General features: G+C 38.9%; 3 protein-coding genes across 3 annotated transcripts; 1 reads left to right on the top strand and 2 right to left on the bottom strand.

Annotated features, from left to right (window-relative positions):
• The first annotated feature begins 4,112 nt into the window (after nucleotides 1-4,112).
• Nucleotides 4,113-7,482, top strand: LOC137713006 (uncharacterized). Its single transcript, XM_068452234.2, has 3 exons — nucleotides 4,113-4,936; nucleotides 5,302-5,427; nucleotides 5,614-7,482. Exons 1-3 carry the CDS (start codon nucleotides 4,454-4,456, stop codon nucleotides 7,039-7,041), a joined length of 2,037 nt encoding a protein of 678 aa, XP_068308335.2. The 5' UTR covers nucleotides 4,113-4,453; the 3' UTR covers nucleotides 7,042-7,482.
• A 603-nt stretch (nucleotides 7,483-8,085) lies between these two features.
• On the bottom strand, nucleotides 8,086-9,233 carry LOC137713967 (bric-a-brac protein). The gene is made up of 2 exons (XM_068453328.2): nucleotides 8,955-9,233; nucleotides 8,086-8,539 (listed from the first exon to the last, which is right to left on the bottom strand). Exon 1 carries the CDS (start codon nucleotides 9,180-9,182, stop codon nucleotides 8,991-8,993), a length of 192 nt encoding a protein of 63 aa, XP_068309429.1. The 5' UTR covers nucleotides 9,183-9,233; the 3' UTR covers nucleotides 8,086-8,539; nucleotides 8,955-8,990.
• A 2,149-nt stretch (nucleotides 9,234-11,382) lies between these two features.
• On the bottom strand, nucleotides 11,383-14,564 carry LOC148691452 (IAA-amino acid hydrolase ILR1-like). The gene is made up of 5 exons (XM_088684422.1): nucleotides 13,954-14,564; nucleotides 12,701-12,826; nucleotides 12,304-12,618; nucleotides 12,045-12,173; nucleotides 11,383-11,968 (listed from the first exon to the last, which is right to left on the bottom strand). The coding sequence occupies exons 1-5, from the start codon at nucleotides 14,314-14,316 to the stop codon at nucleotides 11,591-11,593; spliced, it is 1,311 nt and encodes a 436-aa protein (XP_088540548.1). The 5' UTR covers nucleotides 14,317-14,564; the 3' UTR covers nucleotides 11,383-11,590.
• Nucleotides 14,565-16,985: the final 2,421 nt, after the last annotated feature.

Raw genomic sequence — 16,985 nt, 5'->3', positions numbered from 1 at the left:
GCGGGAGATAGGTCGATGTTAGACTAATATGTGGTATATATGTTGTTGAAGCATGTAGGGCTCGTAAGAATTTATAACAAGTTACTCAATCTTGAATTCTTGACAACCAGGTTAGGATGAGATGGACATTGAAATAATGTACAAATCTATTAAGGCTTTAGCATTGATAGGCTGCATTGGCCACTAGACTCACTACTAAGCTCACATCACATTGATCTGAATAATTCAATGATGGAATATGTCATCGCGCATGCCCAATGAACTGCGATCACTTATTGGCATGAAACAGCTCTTAATTTTGTCTTCCTAAAAGTCTTAAATGGAACAGGGGCGTTGCACTTGTCATTGTCACAAAATGTTATCAATTAATAACAAAATGACATGTAATCACGTTGGTCTTACTGGGTTCCTCTATATACGTCGCGGTATAGTGAGTTACTCTATGACTACCACGAGATGACAAATAATTAATAAATACAATCAAGAAAAACCATGAAATAAAGATTACACTCGTAAATTGATTGTGACAGTTGATGCATCAAAGCTGCATAGAATGTTCGCATAAAAAATAAACACAACCAGTTTTGGAGTTAATCATACTTAACATATAATAATGTAGGCCAATGATGTTTATATCAAAAGACTTTCACATCATAGAAGAAAGATTTCACCTTCAAGATGGTCTTAAATGGAAGACCCACAACACCAAAGTTTGAAGTTTGAACAATGAACCGACCTTTCCCCTTGATCCCTTCCGTTCCCTGCCTAACTTTTGAAGAAAGTGAGCCGAATTGGGACCCCATCAATCGATATCAGCACATTATCCACAGTTAGTATAAGCACGTTCTTTATCTGACATGCATCTCATTGCCTTTGTCTCCTTATGTTACATCTATTTTCTTGCACTAAGGTCATCTCTAATGGAGAGGGCTAAAGGTCTAAAAGCTAAAAAATGATTTGATTTGTCAAAAAACTCATCTCTAAATGATAGCTGGATTATAATTTTGTGGAACCTACCAGGTTATTATTTGGTGAAAGGGTCATTAGACTGGCCAAATGTAGCCCCCCCATAGCCCTTTTTTGGGGCTCAACTCCTCAATTGTAATAATTGATTCAAATTCAACTGCTATATTTGAAAAAAATCCAATGGTAGTTTAACTAAATTACCAATAAATTTAAAGTATAAACTTAAAAGTAATAAATTATTGAGAGAGGCTATGTTTAGCTCATTTCGATTGGAGATGATACATTAGTATTACTTGATATTGTTCATTAAAAGATAATTTTTTTGTAGGGCTTTAATTCAGGACGGAACTATGTTTAGCCCTTCCGATTGGAAATGGCCTAAACGTCCAACTCCTTTGTTAGGTAGTTAACAAAATAATTGAGGGGCTCGTTTGTGTCTATAAAGGGTTTTTTTTATGTTGAAAAATGTTTCTGATTACGTTTGACAACAACCTTTTGAAACGTTTCTGATTATGCTTCACCAGAAACCACGTTAAAAGCGCTTATGAGTTGTTAAGACTTTGAAGAAGTACTTTCAAGTGCTTTTAAGCCATTGAATCTGAGTTTGTGTACACTTGCCGAAGTTTTAGAACTTGGACCTGGCATTTAACATAATGGAATGGGTTTTTGGGCTGTGGCACTGGCTTTGTTGACTGCAGGCTTCATAGAAAGTATAGTAGATCCCAGGCCCAAGCAAGACATGCCATTAAACTATTGGACCTGTCCTTTGCATTAGGTCCAAGTCTCCAACATGTTCCGTCTCTTTTGGGTTTCCACAATTCTCCTTTTTATTTTTTATCCTTCGAATACTGGCCATATTACTACTCTAATCTAATAGCGTGTCTATGCGATCGTAAAGAAAATGGGAAGAAATAAATTGAAGAGGAGTTGAAATGAAGAGAAGTTAGAATCGGATTTTTGTTGAAGCTGTTTACTGAAATATTCTGGAATCGGAATAGAAATGATACTAATTCCATAAAACTATTTATTAATTAAGTAGAATCAGAATATAAACCAGTATTATTACTAAAATACCCTTGTCCCAAATCAAATATTTTATATACTTTTTTCAATAAAATTTGATATAATATATAATGGTATAAAAAATTAAATTGTTTTTTAATTTCATAGACACACTAAAATGCTTTTGTTTAATTAATTAATTTATTTATAAATTTAAGTATTTACTTTAATATTTAAATTTTCTCTCTCAAGTTGTAGTTTATTCTCTTCGGCATATGCATGGAGTTGTGCATAATGTGAATGAGCATGGAAATAAAAAAAAAAGTAAGGAATTGTGCATAATTAAACTAGGATTAATGGGTTTATAAAGGATAGTCTTGAAAATAGAAAAAGTAAGTGAGGTCATAAAGGGAACAAAAGTGTCATTCCGATTGCCTAAGCAATCAGGAATCCAAATACCATGTTAATCTAAGGAATCCAAATCATCCAAATTTTGGAATTGAATTCCCAAATTTTGTGCGGGTCCCACCTTTTCTTTTACTCTTCAAGTTTAGTAAACAAAGATATATCCAGTAATCGGAATTCAATTCCGTGTGTTTGATTCAAATTATGGTTAGATAAACATGCCTAAAATAAGAAGAGGAAGAAGAGTTTTAAGGCCTAAATAATGGATTGAAGAGAAAGACCTATCCAGAACAATTACCACTTACGGGTTTCCACAATTTGTGAATCTGAATATTGTTTTGGGCTTGCTGACAGTAATAGGCTTTAGTTCGTCCTTGTAATGTGAATTTTCTTACGAACTTCATTTGGTTGGAATTGTTGATATTTGTTCCTGTTGGGTTTGGATCAATCTTTTTTCTACAAACCTAACTGCTTTATATGCTCAAATTTTCCATGCCCAAGATTCATTATTTGTAACGAGCTTATAACTTAAATATTTAAGAGTGTTCACCCTTGCATTGAAGATTCTGTGTTCGAATTCTCCCTTTTCATTATCGCTGGCATAGAAAAAAAAGGGTCATTGTCTAAAGAAAAATGAGACGCCCTTTTAAATTTTAGCCACCAATTTTTAAGGCAAACCATGAACTTTCGTCGAGTATGAACGTGTGTTGATATGATTAAGATAGTTGAGAAAGGTCATGGTAAGTATTGGGAGATCCATTTTTACAATGATCTTGATCTCTTGTTTCCTCACTTCTTCAAGCCATTTTGGATCTTCACTATTTTTGAACCTCAAATCTACATGGTGAGCACCTGCAAACAACCAATAACCCAACTATACATGTTACTACTACACATTCTCCTTTAGTCTTTTTTTTTTTTTTTTTTTTTAATTATTAATAGGTGCGTGTTTATCATTTTTTATTATACAATCATGGTGGCTTTAGACCAGAAAGATGCACTATGAGCGGGCTACTTTATTCAGACAACGTTAAAATGAAAGTTAGAGTCCCAATAGAGAAAGTAATCCAATCTCTTATAAGTTCATATAGAATTTCTTCACTTTTTAATGTTTGACAATCTTCATATTCTCACAAACTTAGCATTATAAAATTACGTTGTATTTTTTTTTCTTCATATTTCAACAATTGAGATTTGAGAAAGAAAAAACAGGTGTTCTCCATGATGAACCCAAAGCTTTAAAAAAAAAAAAACACTCAATTTCGCTAAGAACACAAAGAATGAGTAAGAGTTCATATTCAATACTGTTTGTTGCCGATTCATAAAACTTTGTGTTTATGATTAAAACCATTCATATTATAAATCTCTCTATAAATATCGCATCTGCAAAAAATAAAGTCAAACTAAGGTCGTTTTAGTCATTGAATTTTATAAAAATAGATGAACATAATTGGTAAAAGTATTACAAACTGTCTATATATTTGCTGCAATATCAACTAAACGAACTTAGTTTTAATTCATTTTCGTAGAAATGATCTTAATAAAGTGATTCATAATATAAATAGTCCTGATCATAAAAATAAAACTTTGTGATTCAAACACGAAATTTTTTAAATAAGAGATCATACTTATCCTTGAATAACCTTTCGCTAATAAACTTCAAATTTTGAAAACAATCGTTGTTTAATCCTTCACGTGAAGCACCCTAAATCCCCAAGGAGAAACCACAACCACACGATTGGTGAAGACAATTAATCCCATAGAACAGCCGAATCACCGCTGCCAGTAACTGCTCGCCGCGCTTTTAGTCTCACCTAATCCCCACCTCATGCAATCATTCCCGCCATCCTCCTTCCTCTCCTTTCCCCTTTGCACACAGTCCCTGCACAAGCTTAACACTCTGCACTCCTCAAATCTACAACCCTCTACTCAGTCGGCGCCATCAAAATCTCTCTCTCCTCCTTCCCTCTCTCTTCCTAGGGTTTCCGGTATGGACAAAACGGTGGGTTTCGCCATCCCCTGAACCCAAATCTCCCAAGTTTCCATCTTTTTGCTCTGATTTTTTTTCGAAAATTTGAGAATGCCGAGGCCGAACAGCAATTTGGGGATGGACCTGATGATCCCTGGAAAAATCCGGAAGCGGGGTTGTTCGTCGTCGGCGTCGTCGTCATCGTCGATCATCCAGAACTACAGATTCAAGCGGGCGATTCTGGTTGGGAAGAGGGGCGGATCCAGTACGCCCGTGCCCACTTGGAAGCTCATGAGCTCCAGGTCACCCACCGCTTCCGCATTGCGCGCCATGGACTCACCCAACTACTCCCAGAACGGCGGCGCCAGGTCTAAGCAGCAGCAGCCCGTGTCGGCGAGGAAGCTCGCCGCTACGCTCTGGGAAATGAACGACATGCCGTCTCCGATAGTGAAAGAGGGGTCGGACGAGAGGCGGCTGAGGAAGATGGAGGCGCGTAATCGTAAGGCCAGAGAGAGGGAGAGGATTGCGAGATCGGCGCACTCCGGTTCTTTGCCGCCCCATCTCTCCGATCCATTTCATAGTCCCGTTTCCGAGGTGGGTTTTCTCTATGCTTCTAGTTCTGTTTGGTTGCTGAGAAAATTTGCGGGAATTTGATGGAAAATGTAGCTTGGGTTTTAATTTAAGGTTTTAGTTTTTAAGTAGCTTTTTTGAGATTTTTCGTCCCAGCATACATGTCTTTTTCTCGTCATGCTTGCGGCAATTTGATCTTGTTGTTTGATAGCCAGTTGATTGTAACATTTTGGTAAATTTGGAGTTTTATATGTCTCATTCGAAAACTTTTTGTTAAATTTATAGTACATTCGATCCTTCTGATATTTTTGATATTGGTCAGCATCTGTTAGGCATATCGGTTGAGAGATTGACTGCAATTTTTTCGTGCTGTGTGTTTTCGTTTGTAGAGGATGGATCGGTCTGGAACCGGTAGTTTCCATAGAAGGGCGTCGCCCATTTCGCAAAGGCGGCTCAGGCTCACAGACCATCATGCTGGAATGTTGGATTCTCATGGCAATGGTAGCTTAATGGAGGTGAGTCAGTGATCCACCTTATTATCAGGAAGGAGTGTGCCTCACTCTTGCTCATTTGAAGTAATCACATCTGCGGATTTTAACTTTTGTTAATTCAAATCAGATGATTGTTTATTGGAATTTCAACTTTATGATTTGTTAATGTGGGCGATAGTATTTTTTTTCTTCTCATTTTTTGTTATACAGGTTGAGACTAGATCACGAGCCCAGACGCCTACTGCTTCTACAGCTGGAGCCAAGACACGTTTGAAAGATGTTAGTAATGCTTTGACCACGTCTAAAGAGCTACTGAAAATTATCAACTGTGTTTGGGGTAATGAAGATCGACCTTCGTCAAGCGTGGCCCTTATCTCAGCGTTACATGCTGAGCTGGAGAGGGCTCGTTTACAGGTGAATCAGCTGATCCAAGAACAACACTCAGACCAGAATGAGATCAACTACCTTATGAAGTGTTTTGCTGAAGAAAAGGCAGCTTGGAAAAGCAAGGAGCATAAAGTTGTCGAGGCTGCCATTGAGGCTGTTGCAGGAGAACTTGAGGTAGAGAAGAGACTGAGAGGGAGGTTCGAAAGCATGAACAAGAAACTCAGGAAAGAACTGGCGGAGACAAAAGCCTCTCTTGTTAATACGGTAAAAGAACTTGAAGGTGAAAGGAGAACAAGAGAGATCATGGAACAAGTATGTGATGAATTAGCCAGGGATGTGACTGAAGATAAAGATGAAACAGAGGAAATGAAGAGGGAATCCACAAAAGTTCGTGATGAGGTTGAGAAGGAAAGGGAGATGATGCTGTTTGCTGACTTGTTGCGTGAGGAGAGAGCTCAAGTGAAACTCTCAGAGGCAAAACATCTTCTTGAAGAGAAGAATGCAGCCGTTGATATGTTGAGGAGTCAACTTGAAGCCTTCATGGGAAGTAAGGCAACCAAAGAAAAAGGACGCAGTTCTACTCATCTGAATGACGAAGAAATTTCTGCGTATCTAAGTAGAGCTCATCTTGGTTCCTGTCAGGATGAAGAAAGAGATGAGGATGAAGGAGAAGTTGAAGACGGAGTAGAATGTGAAGAGGATTCTGCTGAAAGTGATCTTCATTCCATAGAGTTAAGTATGGGCAACAACAGCGAAAGCTACAACTTGAATCACACTTCTGCAGCCACTCTTGATCCAAGGCGGGCAGCACCTTTTGTTGAAGAAATCAAAGGGAGCAAGTGTACTTCTGGGAAGCCACCGAGAAGAAGCACTTCTTTGCAAAGAAGTATATCAGATGGAGTGGAATGGGGCATGCAAACTGAAAGGCTCCAAAATTCTGGAGACGGGATAGATTGGGAGAGGTTTCCTGAACTGGAGAGGCAAAGGCAACGGCAAGGAAAAGGTTGTGCAAATGAAATGCAAGGACATAAATCATCAAGGGGTATTCGGGACCAAATGTTGTCTGGTTCTAGGCTTGGACATGCTATAGTTCATGCTAGTCCCACACGGCAATGGGGGCAGCCATGGCCTTCAAGGGATCCTACCGGTACATTTCAAGATAGGCCTCCCAGCGTGCAAGGCAGTGGTTCGAAGTCAAGATTGGGGGAAGTGAGAGATGAAGGCCAGAATGGCAGAAGGTATAAACGGTGAAGCCTTTTGTTTGCCACGGTCGATGCTCAAATGCAGGGTAGCGCTGTAGAAGGCCATGCTTTGAGGAAGGCGATTTGAATGATGAGAAGCAGCGTTTTGGCCCATCGATGCTTTTGGCTTGTGATCACCAGGAGCTGCTAAGTTGCAGTAATCGCTGCTCATTCTGCGCTATACCAACGCCATTTTCGCTTAAGAAGCTTGTTCTGTAGATTTTTCAAAGAAAGATGTGATTTATGTCTCAGTTATATAGAAACATTATATATTAGCTTCTTTTTCTTTTCTGTTTCTCTTTCCTTCATGCTAATAGTAATCTGTATGTACCTTATTTCCGGTGTTTTTTTTAGACAGTATTTTTGCAAGATTTTGTGTTTTGAAAGGAGATTGTGCTTCCGGTTGTAGCGAACAAACAATTTTGCGCTAATCAACTGTTGTTTACAATTATGTATCGATTTGAATTTAGAAAACCGGTTACACCTGATAATCTTTCCAAATTCAGTGAACTTTTGACTGTAATTATAAACCCTAAGGAAATTTAATGGTCCAAAGTCACTTTTAGTATGTCAAAGAATTTTGGCACATATTATTTTATGCGCTTATTTAAATTTAAAGGAAAATTAATGAAAAGGATCTGAAAATTTTAAGTTTTAATGATAAGAGCAAAATAAAAGATAAAATGAATAGTACTAGAATTAATTTTTTAATGTAAAAATATGATTTTTCGTTAAAGTTTTCTAAATTTAATGGATATGGTTAGAGGACAGCTTTTCAATTACGTATATGGAGGCAGGAGGTTCCTAATAATTTGAGGGAATTTTACGGAGATGGGTGAAGGGTTCTCTGCATGTGCAGTTGGGAAGGGTGGAAGACCATTGTGCTGGCTCATTTGGAAGTATATTTAAAAGTTAAAATGATTGAAAATGCTTTAAGAGAATGCTTTTAGGAAACACTAAGTTTTTCCATGGTTTACTTGCATTTTTTCTGAAGATTGCATCCAAAAACATATTCACTAAAAGAGTTTTCAGCTATTTTAATAACACTTCAAACTAGCCAACAATCGGGAGCAAATATTTATAACCAAATTATAGGATAAGTACAACTTTTTGCTTTACCCTGGTTGAATGGGGCGGACTGATTCCACAAACAAATCTAACCTTGGTTTGATCAATCATACAATATAGACAAGACGCCAATGTGAAGTCTCAATCTAATAATGTAGTGGTATGTAAAAAAATTACAACACATAACACTGTATCATTGGTCTGCAATATCACAACGTCATCTCGGAGATGTAGGTAAGTGTCACGCCCCAATCCGCGGTTTTAATGGTTGCAGTATTGGTTCCAAAATCAGATTGAGATTCACTTCAGATGTTGGTGGTAGCGGTAATGCTAATACCGAAGTGAATCCCAATCTGAAGCCATATCCAAAACCGCAACCACCAAAACTGCGGGTTGGGGCGTGATGATAGCAAGTCATTCCCCTAGTTGGCTGGCTTGATCTGCACAAAAAAGATTACATAGCTACAGCATTCTGCAATTTTCTACTTTTGCTAATTAGAAATCCGCAAAATACTTATATATATATATATTTAATACAATCGTCATCTCATAGTCAGAAACCAGCAAATATCAGCTTTTGTGTTAGCCCTCTTCAAAGCATCAAACCAATTAAACTCAACTACTTGTGTTCCAATTCCATGAAAATTACAAATGGGAAAATAAAAAGGGACTTTAATGAAAAGTTCATGTACTGTTCAGTGAAACGAAAAATCATATTTTTATCCTAAAAAATCAATCCTGATATTATTCACTCTTCTATTTATTTTGTTTAAAACTCAAATTAGTTTTCTTAAAATAAAATCCATTAATTGAAATATAAAAGGCACTGAAAACCCTATCAATCTGATTCTTTACCAACAGGAAGACAGAAGCAGCTGCAGCCGTTTGATCTCAATCATCATCGAGGAGCTTTCTGAGTCGGTCTCTGACGAAGTCCCTTCGAGCCTTGACCCGGTCTTGTTGGGGGCCCACGTTTGCCAGCGATAGGTGAGCTCCGACGGCGAAGAGCGCCACCCCCGTTACGAAACAGAACGCCGTCACGGCCAGCTGCTTCCGCGTCGGTGGGTACGACCACACCACCATTCTCTCTCCCTCTCTTTCTCTGTATCTGTTAGTTTTCGGCGCCTTTATACTTATATCTGTTAGGCTAAATTTCATGGTTGATCCCTGTGGGTTATTCCCAATTTCACTATTATCCATGTTAATTTTTATTGTGTCAATTTTGACCCGTTATTTTTGTCAGAGTCATAATTTTGACGTTGTGGTTGACTCTAGTTCCACTTCAACGAGAAGTCTTTGTAATTTACTGTTCATTTTCTTTGCATGTGATTGCTCATAAATTCAATTTCACATATATAACTCAAGCACAATTATAACTCTGTTCACTATCTGTGCCTGATTGAACAACGACGGAGTTCAAATTTCTTTCTTCACTAACTCATTCCGACATGCTCGAGCCGAGGACTTTCTTCGTAGAGTTGCGTCTTTTAAAAGACTTGAGTTTGTATACATACTTTTGGGGCCATGAGTGATAATATACCATTTTTACTCCTAATACGCCGCCTTAGCCTCCTCTTTTCCTCCTAATAGGCCATTTTTATTATGTTATGTCATTGAGTCATTAAGAAAAGGGTTATTATACAAAATGGTCCATGAGATTTACACGATCAATAGAAATGGTCACTGAAATTGAAAATCGATAGAAATAGTCTCTGACATTGTCCACTATCAATGATTTTGGTCATTCCGTTAAAAACGATTATGGGCAATTTTCAAAGTTTGGTAACTCAATCGTTTCTTAACCAAATTCGATTCATAATATATTAAAATGAAGATAGGAAAGTGTGGAATAAGATTATACTTATTTGTAAGGCCAATGGTTGCCGGATATGGGCGGAAAATAGTCTGAAAGGTGACTGTTCCGCGGAAAAACTGGAAAACTTGTTGGAAACTGGATAAACTTTAAACGTTCATAACTTTTTCAATACTCAACCAAATCAAGTGATTCAAAAACGAAAATAATACTTCTTGACGAGACGAAGAGAATGGTACCTTTTTCAAAGGCTAACTCATCGTGGTTTGGTCGGACAACGGCTCGAAAGTGGCTAACCATTTTCGAGCAGTGTTTCCGGCCAAACCACAGCGAGTTAGCAGTAAAGAAAGATACCATTCTCTTTGTCTCATCGAGAAGTATGATTTTCATTTTTGAATCACTCGATTTTGTTGAGTATTGAAGAAGTTATGAACGTTTAAATTTTACCCAGTTTCCGCGCGAGTTTTCTAGTTTTCCAACGGACCAGTCACCTTTTAGGCTATTTTCCGGCCATCTCCAGCAATCATTGGGCTTCTGAATAGGTATAATCTTGTTCTACACTTTCTTATCTTCATTTTAATATATTATGGGTCGAATTTGGTTAAAAATCGATTGAGTTACGAATCTTTGAAAATTGCCCAAAGAATTTTTAAAGGAAGGACTAAAATCATGGATGGTGGACAATATCAGGGATCATTTTTAGTGATTTTCAATTTCAGTCACCATTTCTATTAATCATCCAAATCTCAAGGACCATTTTATATAATAACTCTCAAGAAAATGAATAGAAAGTTACACATGTAATTGAATTGAAACGTTTGGTAAACTATATGGTCAAAATTAGCATAATTAAAAACAAATGGACTAAAGTAAATTTGGTGCAAACTACAGGGATCAAAGATCTCAAAAGTAAATTTGGCCAATAACAAGAGTTGTCGTTAGAGGATAAGCGACCGTCGATTTTCTCGACCCTGTCTCTGTTCGGAAGAAGAGGGAGGAGAGCGTTCCGGATGGGTATACGTACCCGTCTCCAGTTAGCACGTTCCGGGAGGCCGGGAAATACATGGTCGGCGGTGAGGCGTGGGGCTGATGGGATGCGTTTGTTGGAACAAGTTTGATTGATTTGTATGGAAAATGTAGGGAGATTGTGCGCGCGCGTAAGGTGTTTGATGAAATGTCTGAGTTATTTTCAACAAATATGTGAAGGCATTTTGTTTGCTGAAAGTCTAACTCATCGCCTCGAGTAAGAGAATGGCGACACAAATGTGGCTCATTGGAGATCTTATAACGCCATGAAGTTAGCACTTTGGGATTGAAATGCGTGCTTGTGACCGTGATCTTTTTCAGGTACTGTCGTCTGGATGCTGTTAGGAAGTGAACCATATCGTGTATACGATTCCCTCTTCGCCAAATTCAGGTGCCAGTTATTCCAGCATAGACTCAAATTTGACTTCTGAGTGCTTGGAGAAATTTCAAGAGCAAAAGCTGTATGTTTTAAGAAGTGAAGATAGTACAATGTTTATACTCAGTCATTAGCAACATGGCTTTCTAAGTATGCTCTGCTTAGTTGATTAGGGTAATCGCCAAGCGATATGAGTGCTGAAAGGTGCAGCATTTATTTTCTAAAACATTTTTACATTCGTGTTCCTTGTTTCTAGAATTGCAGAGTACCATGTTCCTACTCAGTGTTGACATCATGGCGATAGAAGTATGAGATTGCAGACGCTGCATGAAGTGCTGCTCCTAGTGGAAGAGCCTCCTCGTCGATAAAAAAGTAGGGAGAGTGCAAGTGTTGGCTCGATTTCAGAGTCTCGTTCTTTATCCCAACAAAAAAGATTGCAGCAGCAGTCTTCTCTGCGAAGAAGCTGAAATCCTCTGCACCCATAGTCAGCGGCATAAGATGAACATTAGGTTCCCCAACAAGGACCTCACCGACATTCTTCACATGTTCGTACAGTGCATCGTCATTCTTCATTGCCGGATGAGGCAGTGGTCTGTCCTCCATGAAGTCCACCACAGCCGTACATCGATACACGGCTGCTTGCTGCTCTATGATCTGTAAGTGCAACATATTTAGTCTACTTACATTGAATAGACATTTATGATATTTGATAAGATGGCGATATGTACACCTCTTTGATCCTTTCTTGCAGATATGAGAGACCCTCAGAAGTCAAGCTTCGATAAGTTCCCCCGACTTTCACACTGTCGGGGATCACATTTCCTGCTTGACCTCCCTGTATGTACCCTACTGTTACCACCTACATGATACAAAGATGAATGGATCAAAATTGTTGTTCTAAATTGCTAGTATAATTCTGAAATGTACAACTTCATTTACGAAACTTTTGATTGATTTTCACAGAAGAAAAAGGAAGGGATTAAGATTACTCTGGATTCAAGTGGATCTGTCTCTCGAGACACAATCTGTTGGAGTGCAATGGTTATAGAGGCTGCTGCAGGAATTGGGTCCCTGGCCTCATGAGGGGATGATCCATGCCCTCCTTTTCCTTGTATTGTAGCCTCAAAGAGCCCCACGCCAGCAAGTACTGCCCCAGGCCTCGAAGCTATGGCACCAGTTGGTACTGATGGAAAAACATGTATGCTCAAGATGGCGTCAATGTCATTCAAAACATCGTCTTTTAACATATGGTAAGCTCCAGCGTAACCCTCCTCTCCAGGCTGGAAAACTAGTTTCACGGTTCCCTTCGACAACATGTTGAAATATTAAAACCTGCAAAGTAGTAGATTGGTAGCTTTTGCTGTTAAACACAATGTATTTATCTACCTTCAACAAATCTTTTTTGTTTTGAAGCAACTTGGCTGCTCCAAGTAGCATTGCGACGTGCGAATCATGACCACAAGCATGCATCTTTCCATCAACTTTGCTCTTGTATTCCCAATCTACCAATTCCTTCAAAACATTAAAATTGGTTTCAAGGAATCAGATTTCAATTAAGCATCTAGTCAAAAGCACTTCCAACTACATTTGGCGAAAATACTTAAAGGTGATTTTGGGTCATAGAAGCGTTTTCTACATAAACAACTGCCAGTAGGGGTGGATTGATGCATGGACCAAGATGGTTCCAGGACCACCCACAAGTCCAAAGAAGCACCTATAAGGACTTTCGAGGACCACCCAACGGCCTAGGCATGTGGTGGAAGAGAGAAGATCATCATGGTTGTGAAAATGATGTGCAACAGAAGCTTTTAATCAATGAGAAATATCTAATTTCAAACGAAGATGAGCATAGAGAAGACGACCATAACTCTGCTGTTCTTGGTTCCAACGAAGAAGAAACTCTCCCTTCGTTCCCCACGTGAACAACTCCCCATTTTCCTTTTTCTTATTTTTTCATTATTACCCAACCAAGTTGTTTCACCAGCCATTTATTTAATAAAGGGATGGGGTATACACAATTTTTTTTATTTTAAAATTCACTATAAATTCATACGATCTCTAAAATATTCTGTAAAGTACTACAAACTCGTGTAATCACAACTTGCATCTCATACCGTCAAATTCTTTAAAATACTAAAACAATAGTTCTGATGTTTTTCTATGTTATATTTTAAATAAGTATAATTTTTTAGTGCAAATATGCACTTATCTATATAATTTATAATAAATTTACTTAAATCCGCTTAAGCCTCTACCTAGACCTTGTCTATGTGCATAGGCGCTAGGTCTCAACCCACTGTCTGCCAAGTGCTAGTGTATCTTGATTAGGACAACCCGATGTTAGAATTCTGGATAGGCCACTGGCTGCTAGGTGCTTTCTTCATGAAGCACTCCAAATGCTTTTCAGGTACCTCTTGAAGTTTTAATAGAATTTCAATATGTTTATAATAAAAACACTTCTAACAAAAGCAATTACACATAAGTAGAACTTGAAAATACACTTGCTGGAAATACATGGACTAAATTCGATGAAATTGAAAATACAGGCAGAGAAGTGGAACTTTGAAGAAAAATTGAACGATATACGCTAAAAAAGTGTTCTGGTCCAATTTCTAGAGAGAGAGAGATAGAGAGAGAACCTGGAGAGGGAGGGCATCCATGTCAGCTCGAAGAGCAAAGACTGGTTTAGAGCCAGAGCCAATAGAAGCCACCACCCCAGTCTTGGCAACAGGCCACTTGTACCCAACTCCCAGCGAGTCGAGCTCGGTCCTGACGAGTTCACTCGTCCTGTGCTCCTGGAATCCCAGCTCCGGGTACTGGTGGATCCTCCACCTCAACCCTCTCATCCATTCGAAAAACTCAGGCTCCCTCGCCGACGCCAGCAGCTCTTGAGTCAGTGACTCGAGCTCCGGTCCACCTCCGGCAGCACAAGAATGCTGATCAAACACTGCGGCAGCTGATGACAGTAGCAAGAAGGAGGTGAAGAAAGTGAAAAACCCCATTGGAAAATTATCTTGAAAGATTCCAAGAGCAAGAACGTTATGGATTATCTTCAAATTATTACAAAAGACAAACAGCTTAATATTTCGTCTACACTGAAAAATTTCTCAGAAGTTCAAACCGGTAGCTCTTACATTGATTGACACGTGATTGAGGAAGTAGTTGGTCGCTGGATTTAGCCAATAATGTATGAGCATCTTGTTTTGTGGTAATTGGTGTGTCAATTTAGAAGTGATGGTTTAGAGCGAGTGATCGAATGTGATTGTGTTTGGCTTTCAAAAGGCAAGGAATATTGATGAGTCCATATTTTATCTTATTCTTAGTTATAGTTTATTAGTTATTTTGATAGAATTTTGATATTTTGTTATATATTTTCAATGTAGGACATGCGACTTCCTCTAGAGTAAAAAATGATCAAATGGATGAATTTTGGAGTGATTCCAATTGGAGGATGTTCGTGAATTTTTCAAGATGATTTTATCAAAGTTTCAGATTTTTCTACCAAGCCGTTGACCGTGATGATGAAATAAAGGCCCCACGCGTAGCTTTTCCAGATTGACATTTCTGGATGTTTTGGGTATTTTGGAGGTCAAGATGACATATTTTGAGGAAGATTCATTCTGAGGATTTGTAGGGGACGTCTCCAGCTTTCAAAAGAGACATTTTGGGACCAAATCGGAGTTTATTTGGTTGGTCAAAAGTCTGATTTCCTGAGAAGTCCAAGTTTTAGTTTAAATAGGAAACCTTTTGTTTTCTATTTTATTGTTTTATTATGTTTCCTGGTTTTATTTTAAGACCTTTTAGGGTTTTATTTTGTAGTAGTATAAATAAGACTTTTTAGCCGTTAGGGTTAGAGGGGAAGAGATGTCACATCCCGACCCGCGCCCCCACCACATCCCGGGCTCGACTCCACCATAGCACGATATTGTCCGCTTTGGGCCCCGACCATGCCCTCACGGTTTTGTTTCTGGGAACTCACACGAGAACTTCCCAATGAGTCACCCATCCTGGGAATGCTCTCGCCTTGTACTCGCTTAACTTCGGAGTTTCGATGAACTACGAAGCCAGTAAGCTCCCAAAAGGCCTCGCTAGGTAAAGATGAGAATATACATATAAAGCTTACAGGATCCTTTCTCTTGGGCGATGTGGGATGTTACAATCCACCCCCCTTAGGGGCTCGACGTCCTCGTCAGCACACACGCGACCAGGGTTAGGCTCTAATACCAAATTGTCACATCCCGACCCAGGCCCCCACCACATCCTGGACTCGACTCCACCGTAGCACGATATTGTCCACTTTGGGCCCTGACCATGCCAACTAACACACCCCGATCGAAATTAAGGTGTGCTGGTAGTCACGTGAAGGTGACGTAGCCATGTGCACAATGCGGAAGCAATATTAATTTAAGAAATGCGAATAAATAAAAACCCAAGCACTAGATAAGATAAGGTGCAAGACGAAATAAGTGTAAATTCACAACCAGAGCATAAGTAGCCTAAGTGCAGTCCAGCATGACGAATACTAATTATACAACACCCAAAGATGACCATATAATGGTGATAATCTGTTAGAGCTGCTGTGGATTCCTCGCAAGCCACCAAAAAGCACTTCTAATTAGAACTGGAGGGGCGCAAAACAGAAATTGTGAGTGGGCAAAAACAAAACTTTTCAAAACCATTTCAATTATCAAAGATAGTAACCCTTCGCTGTAAAACATGTATAATTTCCCAGAAAATAAAATACATATCTATACCACAACCATGCTCAGAATAGAAAAATCCACATATATATGCCATGTAGGATATCTCAACATAAAAATATATAAGCCATGTGATATAAATCAATGCGAATGATATGTTAGCTGGAGTCACCTAACGTGACCTGTACGGCTCAAATCCACATCTCAACAAATATACTTGCACACGAGTCGGAACCACCTAAAGTGCTCTGTACGACAGGACTAGGTGTAAATAAATACGCTCAAGTGCTACAATCACGTGAAGACTGTACGAATAATCGTGGGTCGTCTACGAGTCGGAACCACCTATAGTGGTCTGTACGACATGATTGTGCACCTAACTTGGATCCAAGGTGAGCGTATGGTGCAAGAGGTAAACATCACGTGAAGGACTGTACCCTAACCACGGGCGGGAGCACTAACACCGGGGTGCAGGTTTATGAGCTCTCAATACATCTCACATAATCATCAATTTACATAAACAATCTACAACTCACCTGGTACTTACCTGAGCGTCGATAGCATCAAATCACATTTATGCATACTATATTAATTCAATGATGATCTACGTATAAATAAATATGCATGGCATTTCTACACATAATTTTATTTAAATCGATTTTTTGGGAAAAATCTCAAGTATATAGGTATATAAGGAAAACCAAAAGCCCACTCATTGGTATGTGGAAGGGTCGTAGCCCTTAAACCTCGATTGACTGTGCTCGTCCTGAGGATATGTCTCACCTATATGCGAAACAACTAGATAACCTGGCTCTGATACCAAACTGACATTATTGTAACATCCTACATTGTCCAAGAGAAAGGATCATGTAAGCCTTATATGTATATTCCTATCTCTACCTAGCGAGGCCTTTTGGGAGCTCACTGGTTTCGGAGTTCATCGGAACTCCGAAGTTAAGCGAGTATGGGGT

The sequence above is a fragment of the Pyrus communis genome, chromosome 14 (genome assembly GCF_041283825.1).
Source record: "Pyrus communis isolate YQ-2024b chromosome 14, ASM4128382v1, whole genome shotgun sequence".
NCBI classification, from domain to species: domain Eukaryota; kingdom Viridiplantae; phylum Streptophyta; class Magnoliopsida; order Rosales; family Rosaceae; genus Pyrus; species Pyrus communis.
The sequence above is the reverse complement of the archived record's forward strand: the minus strand, read 5'-3'. Positions and strand labels throughout refer to the sequence as shown.

Coding starts and splice junctions, on each gene's coding strand:
- LOC148691452 (XM_088684422.1), bottom strand. CDS start 14,316: ATGGGGTTTTTCACTTTCTTCACCTCCTTCTTGCTACTGTCATCAGCT. Junction 12,619..12,700: donor ACAAAAAAGATTTGTTGAAG/GTAGATAAATAC, acceptor ATGTTGTCGAAG/GGAACCGTGAAACTAGTTTT. Junction 11,969..12,044: donor TGCAAGAAAGGATCAAAGAG/GTGTACATATCG, acceptor TTGCACTTACAG/ATCATAGAGCAGCAAGCAGC.
- LOC137713006 (XM_068452234.2), top strand. CDS start 4,454: ATGCCGAGGCCGAACAGCAATTTGGGGATGGACCTGATGATCCCTGGA. Junction 4,937..5,301: donor TTCATAGTCCCGTTTCCGAG/GTGGGTTTTCTC, acceptor TTTCGTTTGTAG/AGGATGGATCGGTCTGGAAC. Junction 5,428..5,613: donor GCAATGGTAGCTTAATGGAG/GTGAGTCAGTGA, acceptor TTTGTTATACAG/GTTGAGACTAGATCACGAGC.
- LOC137713967 (XM_068453328.2), bottom strand. CDS start 9,182: ATGGTGGTGTGGTCGTACCCACCGACGCGGAAGCAGCTGGCCGTGACG.